The sequence below is a fragment of the Zea mays genome, chromosome 4 (assembly GCF_902167145.1).
Source record: "Zea mays cultivar B73 chromosome 4, Zm-B73-REFERENCE-NAM-5.0, whole genome shotgun sequence".
NCBI classification, from domain to species: domain Eukaryota; kingdom Viridiplantae; phylum Streptophyta; class Magnoliopsida; order Poales; family Poaceae; genus Zea; species Zea mays.
In genome coordinates this window covers 230,490,823-230,506,556 of record NC_050099.1, presented here as the reverse complement: position 1 = coordinate 230,506,556, position 15,734 = coordinate 230,490,823, and the positions used below count along the sequence as shown (strand labels likewise).

At 51.5% G+C, this 15,734-nt stretch overlaps 1 protein-coding gene across 3 annotated transcripts; it reads left to right on the top strand.

Annotated features, from left to right (window-relative positions):
• The first annotated feature begins 12,208 nt into the window (after positions 1-12,208).
• Positions 12,209-14,410, top strand: LOC100383799 (uncharacterized). 3 transcript variants are annotated; one of them, NM_001176433.1, is given in 3 exon segments: positions 12,272-12,635; positions 13,145-13,364; positions 13,624-14,388. In NM_001176433.1, coding segments are annotated over 2 exon segments (513 nt in total). In that variant the 5' UTR covers positions 12,272-12,635; positions 13,145-13,352; the 3' UTR covers positions 14,125-14,388.
• The last annotated feature ends 1,324 nt before the right edge of the window (positions 14,411-15,734 follow it).

Below are 15,734 nucleotides of genomic sequence, written 5' to 3'. Positions count from 1 at the left end.
AATGTCACTTCAAGGTCGGAGAGGAGGTCGGAAGCCTTCCTTGTCTTGACTACGATGTCATCGACGTAGGCCTCGACTGTGCGACCGATGTGTTCGCCGAACACATGGTTCATGCACCGCTGGTACGTCGCGCCCGCATTCCTCAAACCGAACGGCATGGTGACATAGCAGTACATGCCGAACGGCGTGATGAAAGAAGTCGCGAGCTGGTCGGACTCTTTCATCCGGATCTGGTGATACCCTGAGTAGGCATCGAGGAAGGACAGGGTTTCGCACCCAGCGGTGGAATCCACGATTTGGTCGATGCGAGGCAGAGGGTAGGGAACCTTCGGACATGCTTTGTTGAGACCAGTGTAGTCTACACACATCCGCCATTTCCCCCCTTTCTTCCTCACAAGCACAGGGTTGGCAAGCCATTCGGGATGGAATACCTCTTTGATGAACCATGTTGCCATTAGCTTGTGGATCTCTTCGCCAATCACTCTGCGCTTCTCCTCGTCGAATCGGCACAGAGGCTGCCTGACGGGTCGGGCTCCGGCCCGAATATCCAGCGAGTGCTCGGCGACATCCCTCGGTATGCCGGGCATGTCTGAGGGACTCCACGCAAAGACGTCGGCGTTTGCGCGGAGAAAGTCGACGAGCACTGCTTCCTATTTGGGGTCGAGCCCGGAACCGATCCGGACCTGCTTGGTGGTGTCGCCACTGGGGTCGAGAGGGACGGCCTTGACCGTCTCCGCTGGCTCGAAGTTGCCGGCATGGCGCTTCACGTCTGGCACCTCCTTGGAGAGGTTCTCCAGGTCGGCGATGAGGGCCTCGGTGTACTCCACGCACTCCACGTCGCATTCGAACGCGTGTTTGTACGTGGGGCCGACGGTGATGACCCCGTTGGGGCCCGGCATCTTGAGCTTCAGGTAGGTGTAGTTGGGGACGGCCATGAACTTCGCGTAGCATGGCCTCCCTAGCACGGCGTGGTAGGTTCCTCGGAACCCGACCACTTCGAACGTCAGGGTCTCCCTTCGGAAGTTGGAGGGTGTCCCGAAGCAGACGGGGAGGTCGAGTCGCCCGAGGGGCTGGACGCGCTTCCCAGGGATGATCCCGTGGAAGGGCGCAGCGCCTGCTCGGACGGAGGACAGATCGACGCGCAGGAGCTTGAGGGTCTCGGCGTAGATGATGTTGAGGCAGCTGCCCCCATCCATCAGGACCTTGGTGAGCCTGACATCGCCGACAACGGGGTCGACGACGAGCGGGTATTTCCCCGGGCTCGGCACATGGTCGGGGTGGTCGGCCTGGTCGAAAGTGATGGGCTTGTCGAACCAGTCTAGGTAGACTGGCGCCGCCACCTTCACCGAGCAGACCTCCCGGCGCTCTTGCTTGCGGTGCCGAGCCGAGGTATTCGCCGCATGCCCTCCATAGATCATGAAGCAGTCGCGGACCTCGGGGAACTCTCCTGCTAGGTGATCTTCGTTCTTGTCGTCGTCGCGGGCCCTGCCACCCTCGGCGGGTGGCCCGGCCCTGTGGAAGTGACGCCGAAGCATAACGCACTCCTCGAGGGTGTGCTTGACGGGCCCCTGATGGTAGGGGCATGGCTCCTTGAGCATCTTGTCGAAGAGGTTTGCACCTCCGGGGGGCTTCCGAGGGTTCTTATACTCGGCGGCGGCGACAAGGTCCGCGTCAGCGGCGTCGCGTTTCGATTGCGACTTCTTCTTGCCCTTCCTCTTGGCGCCGCGCGGAGCAGACGCCTCGGGAGCTTCTTCCGATGGGCGGCCCTGGGGCTGCTTGTCCTTTCGGAAGATAGCCTCGACCGCCTCCTGGCCAGAGGCGAACTTGGTGGCGATGTCCATCAGCTCGCTCGCCCTGGTGGGGGTTTTGCGACCCATCTTGCTCACCAGGTCGCGGAAAGTGGTGCCGGCGAGGAACGCGCCGATGACATCCGAGTCGGTGATGTTGGGAAGCTCGGTGCGCTGCTTCGAGAATCGCCGGATGTAGTCCCGGAGCGACTCCCCCGGCTGTTGCCGGCAGCTTCGAAGGTCCCAGGAATTCCCGGGGCGCGCGTATGTGCCCTGGAAATTGCCAGCGAAGGCTTGGACCAAATCGTCCCAGTTGGAGATCTGCCCCGGAGGCAGGTGCTCCAACCAGACGCGTGCAGTGTCGGAGAGGAACAGGGGGAGGTTACGGATGATGAGGTTGTCATCGTCCGTTCCACCCAGTTGGCAGGCAAGGCGGTAGTCCGCGAGCCACAGTTCCGGTCTCGTTTCCCCCGAGTACTTCGTGATAGTAGTCGGGGGTCGGAACCGGGTCGGGAATGGCGCCCGTCGGATGGCCCGACTGAAGGCCTGCGGACCGGGTGGTTCGGGCGAGGGACTCCGATCCTCCCCGCTGTCGTAGCGCCCCCCACGCCTGGGGTGGTAGCCTCGGCGCACCCTTTCGTCGAGGTGAGCCCGACGGTCGCGTCGATGGTGCTCGTTGTCGAGGTAGCCCGGAACCGCAGGCGCGGTGTTGCGCGTGCGCCCGGTGTAGACCGAGGCTTCCCGCATGAATCGGGAAGTCGCGACATGAGGTTCCGAGGGATATCCTTGCCTTCGGGAGGCAGTGCTCTCGGCCCGCCGGGCCGCAGCGCCTTCCAGGAGATTCTTGAGTTCTCCCTGGATTCGCCGACCCTCGGTGGTTGACGGCTCCGGCATCGCGCGGATGAGCATTGCTGCGGTTGCCAGGTTCTGACCAACCCCGCTGGATGCGGGCGGCGGCCTGATCCTGACATCGTTGGCGACGCGGTGCGGGAGACCTTGGGGCAGGTGACGTATTTCTCCGGGCAGGGGTTGGCCCACCCATGCCTGTCCGACGTCCCGACGGATCGGTTCAAGCGCTCCTGTTCCCTCATTGAGCCTGGCCTGCGCCTCGCGGACTTGCTCGAGTTGTGGGTCGTAACCCCCCGCCGGAGCGGGGACCACAACTAGCTCCCGTGGGATGTCGGCGCGAGGCATCGGCCTAGGGAGATCACCGTCCTCCGGCATGCCAAGATGGTTGCCTTCGGAGGGATCCCCTAGCTCGATGTGGAAACATTCGCGGCTTGGGCCGTAGCTCTCGTTGCCAAGGCTGCGGCTTCCATCGGAACAGTCGGATAGGCAGTAGTCACATGCGGTCATGAAGTCCCGCACGGCACTGGGGTTGCCAAGTCCGGAGAAATCCCAACCGATGCTGGGATCGTCGTCTTCCTCGGACCCAGAGGGCCCGTAGGTCGAGACGTCCGCCAGTCGGTCCCAAGGCGACCGCATACGGAACCTCAGTGGGGTTGGACTCGCCTCAATGAGAGCGCCCGCCAAAACGAGGTCGTTTGGCGGGTTGAGGCCGAGTCGAAATGACGCAAGATGAGAGTTAGTCGGTACCTTTTGGTCGACGAGGAGCGACGTAGTCACATCGGGGACTGGTTGCACCGTCATCTCGGGTTCGAGGGCGACGTCCTGCAGGCTTTCCGCGAGCGCGCCGGCGTCGTCTTCTTGCTCGGGGTCAGCGTGCCGCGGGGGGACGGCGCTTGCCTCCGTCTTGAACGCGAGGTCGACGTCCGGCGTGCCTTCCGTCGGGGCGTCGGGGGCGTCGATTCGCTCGATGGCCGATGAAGCGCGGCCTCCCACCTGGCCCTGACGGCCCCGCCTCCTCCTCCGTTGGCGGGGGAGAGAACGGAGCGAGCCCGAATGTTGCCCTTCCACCACGCGGGGAAGACATCGTCGATTCCGCCGCCGGCGGGCGGGTTGTCGGCCGCCATTGTCGTAGTCGCGCGGCGGTGGAAGAAGTATCATGTCGTAGCTGCCGTCGAAGGACATGAACTCAAGAGTCCCGAAACGAAGCACCGTCCCGGGCCGGAGAGGTTGCTGGAGACTGCCCATCTGGAGCTTGACGGGGAGCTGTTCGTCAGCACGCAGCAGGCCCCTACCTGGCGCGCCAACTGTCGGCGTTTCGAGACAGGGGGGTCCCTAAGCCGACGAGTGAGTGTGCTGCGTGCCCCAGCCCAGATGGGTCGAGCGCGTGGGCGAGCGCGAAGGGGGGAGAGGCGAGGTGGCCGGAGTCGAGCGTGAGAGAGGTGGAAGTCCCGCGGCCTTCGTGTTCGTCCCGCGCCCAGGTCAGGTGCGCTTGCAGTAGGGGGGTTACAAGCGTCCACGCGGGTGAGGGAAGCGAGCGGCCCCAAGAGAGCGCATGTCCCGTCCTCGGTCCCGCGCGGCCAACCTTCTCTAAGAAGGCCCTGGTCCTCCCTTTTATAGTCGTAAGGAGAGGATCCAGGTGTACAATGGGGGGTGTAGCAGAGTGCTACGTGTCTAGCGGAGGGAGAGCTAGCGCCCTAGGTACATGCCAATGTGGCAGCCGGAGAGATCTGGGCACCCTGCTGGCGTGATGTCGTGGCTGTCGGAGGTGCGGCGGAGCCTGGCGGAGGGACAGCTGTTGGAGCGGTCGAGTCCCTGCTGACGTCGTCCTGCTTCCGTAAGAGAGCTGGGGGCCGCCGTCGTCATAGAGCTTGTGGAGCGCCATCATTGCCCCTCTGGCGGAGCTGGCCGGATGGGACGCCGGTCTTGTTCTCCGCGACCCGAGTCGATGTAGGATGATGATGGCGCTTCCTGTTGACGTGGCGGTCTGTGCCCTAGGCAGGGCGACGTGGGAGTCCCTCCGAAGCCGAGGTTGAGTCTGTCTTCCGTTGCCGTGGCCGAGCCCGAGCCATGGGGTCGGGCGAGGCGGAAGTCGTTCGGCCGAGGCCAGGGCGGAGTCCGAGCCCTGGGGTCGGGCGAAGCGGAGTTTCGTCGTCTTCCGGGTGTTAGCCCGAGTCCGAGTCCTGGGGTCGGGTGGAGCGGAGTTCGTCGTCTTCCGGGTCTTAGCCCGAGTCCGAGCCCTGGGGTCGGGCGGAGCGGAGTTCGCCGTCTTCCGGGTCTTAGCCCGAGTCCGAGCCCTGGGGTCGGGCGGAGCGGAGTTCGCCGTCTTCCGGGTCTTAGCCCGAGTCCGAGCCCTGGGGTCGGGCAGAGCGGAGTTCGCCGTCTTCCGGGTCTTAGCCCGAGTCCGAGCCCTGGGGTCGGGCGGAGCGGAGTTCGCCGTCTTCCGGGTCTTAGCCCGAGTCCGAGCCCTGGGGTCGGGCGGAGCGGAGTTCGCCGTGGCGCCTTTGGCAAGGCCTGACTGCCTGTCAAACTCACTCTGTCGAGTGGCACTGCAGTCGGAGTGGCGCAGGCGGCGCTGTCCTTCTGTCAGACTGGCCAGTGGAGCGGTGGAGTGACGGCGGTCACTTCGGCTCTGCCGGGGGCGCGTGTCAGGATAAAGGTGTCAGGCCACCTTTGCGTTAAATGCCCCTGCAATTTGGTCAGTCGGTGTGGCGATTTAGTCAAGGTTGCTTCTGAGCGAAGCCAAGGCCTCGGGCGAGCCGGTGATGTGTCCGCCATAAAAAGGGGGCCTCGGGCGAGACGGAAGTCTCTCGAGGTCGGATGCCCTTGGCCGAGGCTAGGCTCGGGTGAAGCGTCATCGAGTCACTCGTGTGGACTGATCCCTGACTTAATCGTACCCATCAGGCCTTTGCAGCTTTATGCTGATGGGGGTTACCAGCTGAGAATTAGGCGTCTTGAGGGTACCCCTAATTATGGTCCCCGACAACAGGATCACCTATTCACCCCCCTCTAGGTGCTCTCAGGGACAGGCATGGCAGCCAACATGACCATGGGCGGACCGGTAGTAATTGCATCAGCGGGCGCGCAGGGGCAGCAAGCCAACCACCAATCAGACTTTGGCCCCACCTGCAAGCTCGTATCCTCCCCTAAGGCGGGCCAGGGAGCCACTGTCGGTACCCTGAATCAGGGGTACCCCTTACTACTGTATGAAGACGCGGTGCCCGTACGGCGATCTCTAGCCGCACGGTGAGCAGCACCCGGCCCCACCACGTGGACAACTCAAGGGGCACCACGTGACGAGAAAAGATAATACACCCCAGGATGTATCAGTTGGACCAGATCTCCGCAAGGAAGCACCGGACCCCTCTACGCACAACCCGGACCCCCGATTACGGTCCGAGACTCCCAAATAAGCATGTCGGGTCCCTTGGATGGGGTCCAGATCCCTCCAAGTAAGGTCCGGGCCGCAACGAGGTCTCGAGATAGGGGATACCCTGGCATAAGCAAGGGTCCGGTACTGACACATGTCCAGGCCTTATCCTGTGCGCTTGCGCTCCCCGCTCAGGCGGAGTCCCGATGCTGCCACGTGGCATCTTGCCCGTGACATAAGCCATCGAGCGGAGCCTGATGTAAGGCCTCTAGGCAACGCGGTCTCTGCATTTATTGCGGAGAGGACGTGCCGCCAGTCCACCCTGCTGATAGGCGATGTGCCCCCTCAGCATTTAATGCGACTTGTCCACTCCGTAGGCAGGCGGCGCCAGGGCCATCCTACAGACGACATGCCTGTCCAGTCCGTTGTCAAACAGTGCGCCCGTGCCACGCGGCGCACTGTGTCCATCATCCCTTATACGAGAAGCTTCCCCTGCACGCCGATGCTACGCAGATCTCGGATGTTAGGGCGCAAGAAGATTGCTCCGGCAGCAAACATTAGTAGCTCCAAGTACTACATCCGTTATGTTCCTGGTCACACATGTCGGGGTTCAATACCCTTGTGCATGCCCCTTGGCTATAAAAGGGGAGGCATGCAACGAAGCTCACTCAAGCTCTCTCAGACTCTCAACTCTCAAGCTTCCACAGCAATCCCACACACAGTGGAGTAGGGTGTTACGCTCCGGTGGCCCGAACCACTCTAAATCCTCGTGTGTTCATGTGCTCGGTGATCGCTTAGAAGATAGGCAAAATGTTAAGCCCCTTCCTCATCTTAGGATTTAGGGCGGGTGCATTCCGCCACCCGGCCGAAGAATTCCCTCTCCGACAATAGTTAATCTTGCTTACGATGAATTCTAGGAGTTATAATCCAAGGTCCATTTAGGCTCACTAAATAAGTAATGGAAACTTTGTAACATAAAATTAGTAAGTGATGTAGAATTCATCATAATGCAAGAATTTTGGGTCTAATTTATTATTAGATGTTTTGACCTCTGATTATTATTAATGATGCTTTCTTTTAGAAAGAAAGGATAAAACTAAAAGAATATCATTAGCCATAATGGAAATAATTAATTGGTAATTTATTTCTGTAGAATTGGTTAAGCATTACATCTAAGCTATGTTGAGTCAAATACCTTCGTAGTCGCATGTCCATATAACTTTCACCAGTGACAATCCAAAGTAGAGATTTTAGTGGATTAATAGAATAAATATGAATTATGTTTTATTTTAAGCACTATTTATAGGTATAGTTTGTGTGGTATATGATCAGTGGCGGACCTAGGATTTTTACATAGGGTGTGCCGCAACAAAATTTTCATGTAGAATTCTATCTAATATACATATAATTTCATAGTAAATTTGGTAAACAATTTGATATATAGATATAAAGTTTGACACTCAACAAATAAGCATGAAAATTGCATACATTAAACATAAAGATTACAATAATACTACTTATCTGGCCTGCGCTTCCTCAATGCCATAAAAGTTTCAATTATATCTTCTTCATTCACTTCGAAGAAAATATCCCTCTCGATGTATGTAACAAGACAATCATCCAAAAGACTATCGCACATCTTGTTTCTCAATTTAGTCTTCACCAAACTCATTGCAGAAAATACCCTTTCAACACTTGTTGTCGCCACCGGCAAAAGCAATACCAATTTGAGAAGCAAATAAACCATATCAAACACCTTATGTCTCTTTGTTTCAACAAGCTTAACTAAGAGGTACACAAGATTAGTTATGTCTTTGAATCTATCATCTTCTCTTATACCATGAATATAATTGTCAAGTTGCAAGTCAAGTTTTAATAAATCAGTGCTTGACATGTCATTAGGATAGAAATCAACTAGCTTTCGTACCTTGTGTGCATCAAAAGAAGCAAAAGAGTTGGAAGGATCCAAGGCTGACATACAAGAAAGCAGCTCCATATTAGCCTCACTAAACCGACTATCAAGCTCTAAGCTAATTTGATCAATGACCCCAATATATACTTCTCTTCTGAAGTGGTCATCATTGGTTTGGTTATGAACAAATCGTGATGATCTTCCATAAGGCTTATAATTTCCATCCATAGCAGGAACTTGGATATCATGTTTATTGCAAAATGAAGTGATTCTTTGAAGGAATTGATCCCAACCATCAAGCCTTAACTGTTGCATTCTTCTCTTTGCCACATTAACAAGTGAAATTGCATTAATAATATCTTGCTCCCTTCTTTGCAAACACACTGATAAATCATTTGTATATCCAAGAATAACAAACATTAAGTGTGCATAAAAAACAAAGTCAAATGACTCAAATGCTCCAAACATAGAATGTATCCTTGTCCAATCACTTCTAATTGTAGTATCCTCTCCAAGAATCATGAGAACATCTTGAATTACAGGATACATAATAATTATGTTGCATATAGTTTTGTAATAAGAGCCCTATCGAGTCTCACCAGGCCTAGGCAACCCCATCTCTTGATTCAATCCTCTCCCAGTTTCAAGTTCACTACATTCAAGTGATTTCATGAGATTCTCATGTCTAGCATCGTGATCATTAGCATGGTAACTTGCAATAGGTTGTCTTTCACCTGGATCATGTGGAAGACGACTGACATCATAAAGTGTAGGCGGAGGCGGTCAGATGGCATTGGATTCACAATTTCTTCATTTATCCTCTCTTCCTCTTGTTCTTGAGGTGTCGACGCAATAAACTTCTGTTTCTTTGCAGCATGATTGCGAAAAAGAGAGGCAATATCTCTCTGCTTCTTTATATTTTAGTCACTACAAAAATAATGACAGTGAATCAATAATCAATAAAATAAAAATCAACATCAGGGGCCGAGGGGCGCGATGTTCCTGCGCAGTGCGCACCTGTACGCGGTAGGCCATGGGCGTTGCAGCTTGCAGGATGTCATTGCAACTTTCAACTTGCAAGATAGATGTTGTTGGCCCTTGGCCGTTGCAGACTAAGCAGAGCAAGATGCTAATTGCCAAGTCACCAAGATGCCAGCAGCAGCGGTGCAGCCTTCGCGGGACGCCGCACGCTGGTCCGGTGTGGGAGGATGGGAGGAGTGGGAGCGTCAGCCGTCAGGCGTCAGCGGAGTAGCGGACAGCGGCTCAGCGCATGGGGCCTGAGCGCCTGGCGTGTTCCTACCGCTGGCTCGCCGTTGCCGGCTAGGCCGCCAGACGCGGAGTCATAGAGACACCAATCGCCAGCCGCCAGGAATTGAGTCTGGGAAGCCGAACGATCGAGAATTTGGAACGCCAGGAACTGCCATCCCGCGTCGGGCCAACAGGATGGTCGGGTGGGGTCCCCGGTGGGCCTGGCTTAGGGTGTGCTAGGGCCCACCCGGACCCCCCTGTGGGTCCGCCCCTATATATGAGTGTTCATGTGATGGTGAACGATACCCATGTAATGGTGTATGTTTATTTATTTGGTGTATGTTTTCTTTTGTTTGTACGATATGTGAATCGATATTAGAAGCTAATTGTGTGGTAGACGATCCAAACACGTTCGAAGACGACCCGTAGGACACGTTTGAGCAAGGCAAGTGGTTCTCCCTCTGCATTTCTATCTGTACCCAAGTAATGCATATAATAATGTTTACTTTCGGATATTTGCATAATTTGATGGGATTTGCCTAAATAGGATTTCCTAGAAATACCAACCCTATTCCTTGACTACGCTGGGATAAATATTATGCTTGGCAATTTGTGCTACCGCTCAACTTGATAATTATGGTGTCACTCTTTAATGATACTAATATTCCAAAAATGAAGTTTTTATTATGATATTAACTCGATGGTTAAACAAGATCATTCGTATTAAATGGAACATGAAGTGACCACCTAGGATAACAGTGCAACCACGAGTGCTATAATGGCTCTGACTTTGATAATTAGCTCTATAGACTTAGTGCTTAGTAACCCTACCTGAAAGATGGGCAAGAGGGGGCGGCAGTGGTTTGGTGGCAGCTCATTTTAACATGGGGTGGTAGTCTTGGCTAAGTTACCTCGTCCAGAGGGCCATCAATACTGACGTGAAAACCTTAGCGGATGGCTTTGTACTAAGGATATTTTGTGAAAGCTCATAATGGATCCCTAGCCATTCACCTCGTACTGTTTACGGGTCCGTACAATCCAGGCTAGATGGGATACATGACTTGTGGGTAAAGTTGTACCACCTCTGCAGAGTGTAAAGATGGAAAATAAATCAGTCGTGCTCACAGTTAAGAGCAACCTGAACCCTCACATGATAATTAAACTTAAAGATGGAAAATAAATCATGATCCGATGATTTTTAAATGGTTTGCTTAAGTGATTTCACTTAAGTATTTTTGATATAATCATATGCTTATGTTTAATTGGGATATTTTGGGATACACTTACAATTAGTAAGTCAGACGTTGTTAATAAAATATTGATCAACTAAAATGCTTACCTCTTATCCATAGCATACCTTATTAAACTTGCATTACTCCTCCCACTTGCTGAGCCCCGACCATAAGTGAGCGCACCTCTTGCTAATATTTTGATCAGAGGGTGATGAAGAAGACTTTGCAGACGATGTTGACGAGTACTAAGTCTAACGATGTGTCAGTCATCTTCATGTGAAAGAGCGTCCGTGTTTTATCCGCTGTACTTTGATGATGATATTATTTAAGACACTTATGTCTAAATGATGTAATAAAGTTACTCTACTTTATTTATAACTTATTATATTATATTTTGATATATTAGACTTGCGACATTAACATATATATGAAAAATAGATTCTCATATGTATATATATATATTATGTATTCGGTTTTGACCATAAAATCGAGTGTGACAAAAACTCGAGAGAATACTGAAAGCACTTTGAGCCGCGCTTTCCTCGCCACTCTTCCCTCCAACGGGAGGTGCACTATGGTCATCCCAATCCAAGAAGGAATGGAGGATACACTTGCGTGGCATGGAGATCCTAAAGGAAATTTCTCTGTTAAATCAGCATATGCCTTGGCAAGTAGGAGACGTGACCATCACAATAATGCAGATGCATACTCCTCAATTAGCGGGCGAGGGGAGAACGTTTGGAAGTCAATATGGAATGTAAATGTGACTAACAAAATAAAAATGTTCTTATGGAGGTTAGCCCACAATAGCCACCCTGTCAGAGTAAACATAGCAAGAAGAGGTATAAAAATTGAAACTCTGTGCCCCATGTGTTTCCGTCTTGATGAAGATGGTGGCCATCTCTTTTTTAAATGCAAAAAAGTGAAGCAGGTCTGGAGGTGTTTATGTCTGGAGGACACAAGAATACTCCTGGCAAGCAAAGCGTCGGCTTTGGAGGTCATTGAATCCATCCTAACTCTCCGAGAAGAAACCAAGATTAAGGTCGTGCTGTTGTTATGGTGCTGGTGGTCAGCTCGCAATAAGGCAATCCAAGGGGAAAGGTGTGGATCTACTGAAGAGGTGTGCAATACTGTTGCCTACCATTTGATGAATATGGAGAAACTTCAGATAGGAAAATCTGCTAGAGCCCCACCTATGAACCTAAAATGGCAGCCTCCCCCAGCAGGCTTTTACAAAATAAATTGCGATGGCTCATATCTGGCGAAATCAGGTTTGGGCGGCTGGGGATGTATTATCAGGGGCCACGATGGCAGTTTCTTGGCTGCGGGGGCGGGCACTTTGACTGGCATATCCTCTACCCTTCATGCTGAGAGCGTCGCCTGTATGAAAGGTTTGGAGCTGGCTGTTTTCCTTGGAATGCAAAATGTGATGATTGAAACCGATGCTGCGATCCTGAAGACGGCGTTGACCTCACAAGAATATGACCTCTCTGCTTTAGGCGTAGTATTCAAGGAAATAAGGAGTAGGATGTTTTCTGAGTTTGCTTGTTGTATTGTGTCTAAATGTCAAAGAACCTGTAATTTAGTTGCTGACTGTTTAACTGCTCATGGAGCAAATTCAGGTGACGTTGACTCTAGTTTATGGCTAGATCATGCACCGGACTTCATTTGTAATATTGTCTCCGGCGATGTGCCTAGAGCTGCTTAATAGCCATGGAATGCGTTTCCATTTCAAAAAAAAAAGGGAGGTGGACTATTTCACCGCCGCAACCAACAAAACATATCGAAAGCTCGCCACCCACCCGCCTCGGTGGTGCCGCCATAACATATGCCCGTCGCTCCCCCTCCCCTTCGTTTCTCTTTCCCTCCGCTTCCGCTCCCGTCCTTCCTCCCCTCACCGGGACCCCCAGACAGCGCGCGCCGGCGCAATGCGGTGGGACGCGTCGGAAGCAGAGGTAGCCCTTGAGCGGATCTGGGAACTCCATGACCGCCTCAGCGACGCCATCCTCGCCGCCTCCCGCGCGCACCTCTTCCTGCTCGCTCCCCAGCCTCCTCCCGTGCCGTCCGCGCCACCCGTCAAAGGGGCCCACCGAGTCAGCGGCGGTAGGAACGGCTGCGTCTTCGTCAAGGGCGGAGGAGAGGCGCTGGCCGCCGCCGCGGAGTCCGTGTCCGAGGTCAGGAGCCTGCACGCCATCCGCTCTGCGCTCGAGGACGTCGAGGACCACCTCGAGTTTTTACACGTGAGGCTCCTGGTTCCCTTCCACCCCTCTGCTCCCCTATGGATAGAGCATCCCAGTCCCAGCTCTTCTAGGGTTCCGCGCGGTTGGCACTTGGCAGTGTGAGTTAATTCTGGTTAGGACCACCGCTTCTGGGCTGCTGCTGTGACGAATGGGGACTGCTTTTTGGAGCCCCGGTCGCGCGTTGTTCTCGTGATTGCCGGTCGTTGCGTTGAAGCCATTGAGCATGAGAAATTAGCGAGTCCTCATCACCAATATTGCCCGTGCCTCTGCTTGTTTTGTGGCTAATGGATTGTTCATTCTCGAACTGAATTGGATGACCGTATCCATGGTAATCCATGGTAATCCATAATGGCCACTTGTGTTTTATTGGGATACAATGCTTGTATGGTATTCTAATGGTAGAAACTAAGTTGCTGTTGAATATCTATTCTACTAGGTGGGCTTTTAATGTTTTGCCATGATTCTGAATTTACGTTTGTTATTGGAATTGTTATTTACTTAGAGTTCAGGTCATTTGGCTCACAAGTGGTTGGCCTTGAATGGTTGAGGTGCAAATATCTCGCTCACTGGAGCCACATGGCCTTCATTGCCCTCGGGTGCTTGCTCTCTTATGTTTCATGTCCTCTCGATGCCAGTTGGGGCCGAATACTTTATAAGTTGATTGTTACTTCGTGCAAAGCGCCAATATAGGAGCACCATTACTATGTAAAAACTTCCATGTCCTGTGCTGTAAGTACTTAGATCACTTACTTATTAAATTTATTCTGTTTTACTATTTTAGCAAAATGAGTTCTCAGATTTTTAAGGGGAAAAATCACTACCACAAAGTTGCCCAATGGCAAGGGTTAGTGGATTTAATAGACATTTACATGCATATCCATTATCAACACTTTCAAGTGCTGGGGCCTTTAGTTAACTTAGTTTTACTTGTTCCTGTTGAATCTTTTTGTGAGATCTATTTCTCACTAGTGTTAATTTTGCTTTACAGACTGTTCAATCACGACATCAGGCAGAGCGAGATTCTGCAATTGCTAGACTGGAGCAAAGCCGTCTAGTCCTTGCTACGAGGTTAGCAGAACATCAAGGGAAGAAGCATAGAATCATCGATGAGGTCTTGGCATTTGTTGGTGAAGTGAGTGACAAGAGTCAATTTATCTCATTTGAAGATGTTTGTGCTACCCATAGCCGATCAGAGGATGATGCAGAGGACAACAGGGGCAACGGTTCAAGGATTATGTCAAACATGTTATCTAGCAGTTTGTCTTTAGCCAAGAATTCATTTCGACTGGACAAGATTGGTGGTGCTCTCGGTAACGCTGCAATGTTTGCAGTAAGTGTGCTTGCTTTCTTCCAGCTGCATCAAATTACATTTGGAAGTAAAACTCCAGCCATGGAATACAGGAAGAGAATCGAGTACAGTATTCAACCAAGGAGCTCACAATCGAATGGGAAAGGAAAACTTCTGGAGGTTTACCTAGCAAGAGGCTGAAGAATTATTAGATCATTCTGTTTGGCTGTACAGAGTTTTAACCAAAGTTCGTTTTTGTCGGTTTTATTAGGGCGCTGATCATTCTTTACAATGGACTGGACCCTGTTCCAGGCAATTAGGGAACTTACTGTCTGATTCTTATAAATAGAGTTTGAAGGGAATTGCGTATTCTATCTCAAATTGTGAATGGCTTTGTGCTTAGAGATGGTCAGATGGATTGTTTGTAAACCATGTTCAAGCTAACTTGAACTGCCGTTATGCACTACTTTCTTGCCAGTTTTGATCATATTCATTCTACGAAAGACAACTTCTTGCTGTGCTCTTGGGGAAATGTGTTCAAGTTTCGTTGCTTGTGTGTGGCAAGTTTCAGGTTTGTTGTGGGGCTACAGTGTGAGCACATGCAATTCTTGCTTTTAATTGTGAGTACTGACGTTATTTGCTTTCTTCTGCCTTGTGCTTGGTGCTTCACTGCTTTGCTTTGTTGATTGCCTGTCTGGTCATATTTGATGTAGAAGCTTCTTTGCTTATATGTTCGTGTATACCAATCAAGCTGTTTGTTTGGCTTTAATCCAAAACAGTTTTTACTATTTCTAGCTGTTCACATAGCTTTAATCTGAAACGGCTTTTACTATTTATACTGTGTTTTGTCTCTATAATGTTCGTTTGACTTTAATTTAAAATAGCTTGTATTGTTTCTACATTGTTTTGTCTCGATACTGTTTTGCCTTTTTAGATGTACCCTTATCCAGCTTTACTACTTTTGCTATTGCCTACCTGACTCACCCATGCTCCAACTGTGACATTGGTGTATGCTCTGTTGACTCTCCTGTTGTATGTAAGGATGTTAGGCTGTTTGCAGCGGTTATCCATAGTTTACCAACAACACTGTTTTGTCACTATAATGTTCGTTTGACTTTAATTTAAAACGGCTTCTACTGTTTTTAGATCGTTTTGTCTCGATACTATTTTGTCTTTCTAGATGTACCCTTATCCAGCTTTACTACTTTGGCTATTGCCCTACCCGACTCACCCATGCTCCAACTGTGACATTGGTGTATGCTCTGTTGACTCTCCTGTTGTATGTGAGGATGTTAGGTCGTTTGCAGCGGTAATCCTTAGTTTACCAAAAACATTGTTTTACACTGTTCATAAAGTGACGTTTGAATATGAGTATGAGGATGAGCTGTGTTATGGACCTTCGGTCCATGGGGATAGCTGTCTTCTCCGGCGAGGTTATACCCCTCTGCCGCAGGCTTGGTTCTAGGGTAGCAGCTCTAGGCGCTTGAGAGTCATTGCAAGAGAGAGAGATTGGTTTGATAATATATTCCTTATTCCTTTGTCTCCTGCGTACATGCCTATATATAGACCACCGGTTGACCAACTAGGCAACCACTAATTAGGCAAGTGACTACTTGGAATTATCTCCACTACAATTTAGGTCTATCAATTTAGCCACCAAATCAGCCACTTTCCTTTGCCATGCCTTCCTTGCGCGCGCTTTCCTTTGTCATGCCTTCCTTGCACGCGCTGCTGCCAGCGCCCGTGCCTTCCTTGCGCACGCTGCTGCCAGCGCCCACTGCGCCTCTCGCTTTTGGCGCGCATAGGTGCGG

Bases quoted from the DNA above. Each gene is read 5' to 3' on its own strand.
- LOC100383799 (NM_001350038.1), top strand. From the start codon at position 12,324: ATGCGGTGGGACGCGTCGGAAGCAGAGGTAGCCCTTGAGCGGATCTGG. The intron at 12,636-13,623 runs GTGAGGCTCCTG...TTTGCTTTACAG, and splicing joins ACCACCTCGAGTTTTTACAC to ACTGTTCAATCACGACATCA.